At 51.3% G+C, this 4,465-nt stretch overlaps 1 protein-coding gene across 1 annotated transcript; it reads right to left on the bottom strand.

The window, feature by feature from the left end:
• Positions 1-597: 597 nt before the first annotated feature.
• LOC311524117 (uncharacterized protein) lies at positions 598-3,440 on the bottom strand. The gene is made up of 2 exons (XM_084634907.1): positions 1,809-3,440; positions 598-1,230 (listed from the first exon to the last, which is right to left on the bottom strand). The coding sequence occupies exons 1-2, from the start codon at positions 2,413-2,415 to the stop codon at positions 734-736; spliced, it is 1,104 nt and encodes a 367-aa protein (XP_084491033.1). The 5' UTR covers positions 2,416-3,440; the 3' UTR covers positions 598-733.
• Between the last annotated feature and the right edge of the window lie 1,025 nt (positions 3,441-4,465).

Raw genomic sequence — 4,465 nt, 5'->3', positions numbered from 1 at the left:
TTTATTCCCAGACCAGAAAATAACCATTGGGGATGTTGAAATGCCTATAGTTATCCTTGGGGACCCAGTCTACCCCTTAACGCCATGGCTCATGAAGCCGTACACAGGCAGCCTGGACAGTAGTCAGGAGCTGTTCAACTACAGGCTGAGCAAGTGCAGAATGGTGGTAGAATGTGCATTTGGACGTTTAAAAGCGCGCTGGCACAGTTTATTGACTCGGTTAGACCTCAGCAAAACCAATATTCCCACTGTTATTACTGCTTGCTGTGAGCAATATCTGTGAGAGTAAGGGGGAGACGTTTATGGCAGGGTGGGAGGTTGAGGCAAATCGCCTGGCCGCTGGTTATGCGCAGCCCGACACCAGGGCGGTTAGAAGAGCACAGGAGGGCGCGGTGCACATCAGAGAAGCTTTGAAGACCAGTTTCATGACTGGCCAGGCTACGGTGTGAAAGTTCTGTTTGTTTCTCCTTGATGAAACCCCCTGCCCCTTGGTTCACTCTACTTCCCTGTAAGCTAAGCACCCTCCCCTCCTCCCTTCAATCACCACTTGCAGAGACAATAAAATCATTGTTGCTTCACATTCATGCATTCTTTATTAATTCATCACACAAACAGGGGGATAACTGCCAAGGTAGCCTGGGAGGGGTGGTGAAGGAGAGAAGCACCTGGAGGGGTGGTGGAGGAGGGAAGGACAAGGACACACAGCACTTTACTAAGTTTAAAACTTTAAAACTTATTGAATGCCAGCCTTTTGTTGCTTGAGCAATCCTCTGGGGTGGAGTGGCTGGGTGGCCGGAGGGCCCCCCCACCCCCGCGTTCTTGGGCGTCTGGGTGAGGAGGCTATGGAACTTGGGGAGGAGGGTGGTTGGTTACACAGGGGCTGTAGCGCCAGTCTGTGCTCCTGCTGCCTTTCCTGCAGCTCAACCATACTCTGGAGCACATTAGTTTGATCCTTCAGCAGCCTCAGCATTGAATCCTGCCTCCTCTCATCATGCTGCCGCCACCTTTCAGCTTTAGTCCTCTCTTCAGCACCCCATCTCTCCCCCCGGTCATTTTGTGCTTTCCTGCACTCTGACATTGTCTGCCTCCATGCATTCGTCTGTGTTCTGTCAGTGTGGAAGGACAGCATGAGCTCAGAGAACGTTTCATCACAAGTGCCTTTTTTTCGCCTTCTAATCTTCACTAGCCTCTGGGAAGGAGAAGATCCTGTGATCCTTGAAACACATGCAGCTGGTGGAGAAAAAAAAAGGGTCAGTGGTATTTAAAAAGACACATTTTATAGATCAATGGATACACTCTTTCACAGAAAACCTTGCTGTTAACATTACATACACAGCACATGTGCTTTCGTTACAAGGTCGCATTTTGCCTCCCCCCACCATGTGGCTAGCCCCTCACCCCTCCCCGTGGCTAAGAGCAGGGAACATTTCTGTTCAGCCACAGGCAAACAGCCCAGCAGGAACGGGCACCTCTGAATGTCCCCTTAAGAAAAGCGCCCTATTTCAACCAGGTGACCATGAATGATATCACTCTCCTGAGGATAACACAGAGAGAAAAAGAACAGATGTTGTTTGAATCCAGCAAACATACACTGCAATGCTTTGTTCTACAATGATTCCCGAGTACGTGCTACTGGCCTGGAGTGGTAAAGTGTCCTACCATGGTGGACGGAATAAGGCTGCCCTCCCCAGAAACCTTTTGCAAAGGCTCTGGGAGTACATCCAGGAGAGCCGCAAATGCCAGGGCAAATGAATCATTAAACATACTTGCTTTTAAACCATGTATAGTATTTTAAAAGGTACACTCACCAGAGGTCCCTTCTCCACCTGGCGGGTCCAGGAGGCAGCCTTGGGTGGGTTCGGGGGGTACTGGCTCCAGGTCCAGGGTGAGAAACAGTTCCTGGCTGTAGGGAAAACCGGTTTCTCCACTTGCTTGCTGTGAGCTATCTACAACTGCATCATCATCATCTTCCTCGTCCCAAAAACCTGCTTCTGTGTTGCCTCCATCTCCATTGAAGGAGTCAAACAACATGACTGGGGTAGTGGTGGCTGAACCCCCTAAAATGGCATGCAGCTCATCAAAGAAGCAGCATGTTTGGGGCTCTGACCTGGGGCGGCCGTTTGCCTCTCTGGTTTTCTGGTAGGCTTGCCTCAGCTCCTTAAGTTTCACGTGGCACTGCTTCAGGTCCCTGTTATGCCCTCTGTTCTTCATGCCCTGGGAGATTTTGACAAATATTTTGGCATTTCGAAAACTGGAACAGAGTTCTGATAGCACGGATTTCTCTCCCCATACAGCGAACAGATCCCGTACTTCCCGTTCAGTACATGCTGAAGCTCTTTTGCAATTCTGGGACTCCATCATGGTCACCTCTGCTGATGAGCTCTGCATGGTCACCTCTGCTGATGAGCTCTGCATGGTCACCTCTGCTGATGAGCTCTGGCCAGCGTGGCAAGCTGCAGGTGACCATGCAAACAGGAAGTTGAAATTCAAAAGTTTGTGGGCCTTTTCCTGTCTACCTGGTCAGTGCATCTGAGTTGAGAGTGCTGTCCAGAGCAGTCACAATAGAGCACTCTGGGATAGCTCCTGGAGGCCAATACCGTTTAATTGCGTCCACAGTACCCCAAATTCGACCCGGCAAGGCCAATTTAAGCACTAATCCCCTTGTCAGGGGTGGAGTAAGGAAATCGATTTTAAGAACCCTTTAAGTAAAAAAAAAGGGCTTCATCGTGTGGATGGGTGCAGGGTTAAATCGATTTAACACTGCTAAATTCGACCTCAACTCCTCGTATAGACCAGGGCATAGTGATGGAGAATCCACCATGACCCTTAGTAAATTATTTCAATGGTTAATTACTCTCACTTAAAAACGTTCACCTTATTTCCAGTCTGAATTTGTGAAGCTTCAACTCCAGCCACTGGATTGTGTTTTCCCTTTCTCTGTTAGATTGAAGAGCCCATTATTAAATATTACTGCTGAGATCATTATGCCCACAATATTTTAAAATTCTGCAAAATTCTGCAAATTTTATTTGTCAATAAATAAATGTGGCTCCAGCATGGAAGTGGGGAGCACAGGCCACTGGCTGCATTGAGGTGGGAGATCACCCTGAAGCCCCTACCTTCCCCTGCACAGTGACTCAGCACTGAGGCTGCACCTTACCCTGACACAATTCAAGGGCTGGGCCAGAAACACCCTGGGGCCCTGCCCCTCTGTGCCAGGTGCATCAGGTGTGGCTGGGCAGGCTCAGCCCAGCAGGATCCAAGTGTGGAGGGGCTTAGTGTGGGGGATTGAGAGGGTTCTGTGTAGGGCAATCTGTGTGCAGGCAGCTCAGTGGGAGATCTGGATGCACAGTGGCTCGTTGGAGGGTTCCGGGTACAGGGGCAATGGGACTCTGCAGGGGATCCAGGTGAAGGTGGTTGGGGCTCAGTGGGGGGGTTCTGGGTGTGAGGAGATGGGGCTCAGCAGTGAGGGTCTGGGGGGCTCAATTGGGGGTCCGGATGCTGGGGGAGTGGGGCTTGATGGGGTGGGAGTCCAGGTGCAGCTGGTTGGGGATCAGTGGGGTGGGGGTCTGGATGTGGGGGGCTTGTTGAAGGGGTCCAGGTGGAGGGGGTAGGGCTTATCAGAGTGAGGGTCCGATGGTCCTGCTTAACAGGGGAGCCCCAGCTGCTGCCTAGGGGATGCTGCATGCCGGGCTCCCACATCTCCCCGCGATTCCCCTATCCCCTTTCCTTCTCCATCCCCTTCCCCTTACTCCCACGTTCCCCTCCCCCTGCCCTATTCCACCCCCCTTCCTTCCCCACTGCCTCTTCTCCCCACCCCCTCACCCTGCTTTCACTCATTTCCCGCACCTCCCCCTTCCCCAGCCCCACCATGGGCACTCACTGTTGCACAAAAAACAGGAAGGCTCCCAGCACATAGAACAGGAGCACGACTGGTACTAGGATCGAGGCAGTGACGTTCAGCTGCAGAGTCAGCAGAGCTGAGACATGCAGCGTCCCTCAGCTGGGCAGCTCTACGCTTGTAGAAATGGGGGGGGTGCCGTGGCATGTAACCCCATGTACCCCCCAGGTACACCTCTATTGGGGGGGGCAATCCCCCTTGAAAACACTGCACCCATAGTCATCTCCCCCACCTTCCTCCCCCGCACAGCTTCCCTTTGCTTCCCTGCCATTTTCTGCAGGGAAGCACAGGAATTCTGCAGGAGGGCCGTTTTCTGCAGGTGCACAGTCACACAATCCCCCCAGGTGTAAAATATTTATTCCCTATGGAGACTGTAATCAAGTTACCCCTTATTCTTCTCTTTGTTAAGATAAATAGATTGAGCTCTTTGAATCTATCACTATAAGGCAGGTTTTCTAATCCTTTAATAATTCTTGTAGCTCTTCTCTGAATCCTCTCCAACCCTTTCTAACAATATGACAGTTAAGCTCTGGAATAGGTTTCCAAGGGAGGCTGTGGAATCTC

Source organism: Lepidochelys olivacea (genome assembly GCF_965140295.1).
Source record: "Lepidochelys olivacea isolate rLepOli2 genome assembly, chromosome: 7".
Lineage (NCBI taxonomy): Eukaryota > Metazoa > Chordata > Testudines > Cheloniidae > Lepidochelys > Lepidochelys olivacea.
This window is presented reverse-complemented; position numbering and strand designations above follow the sequence as displayed.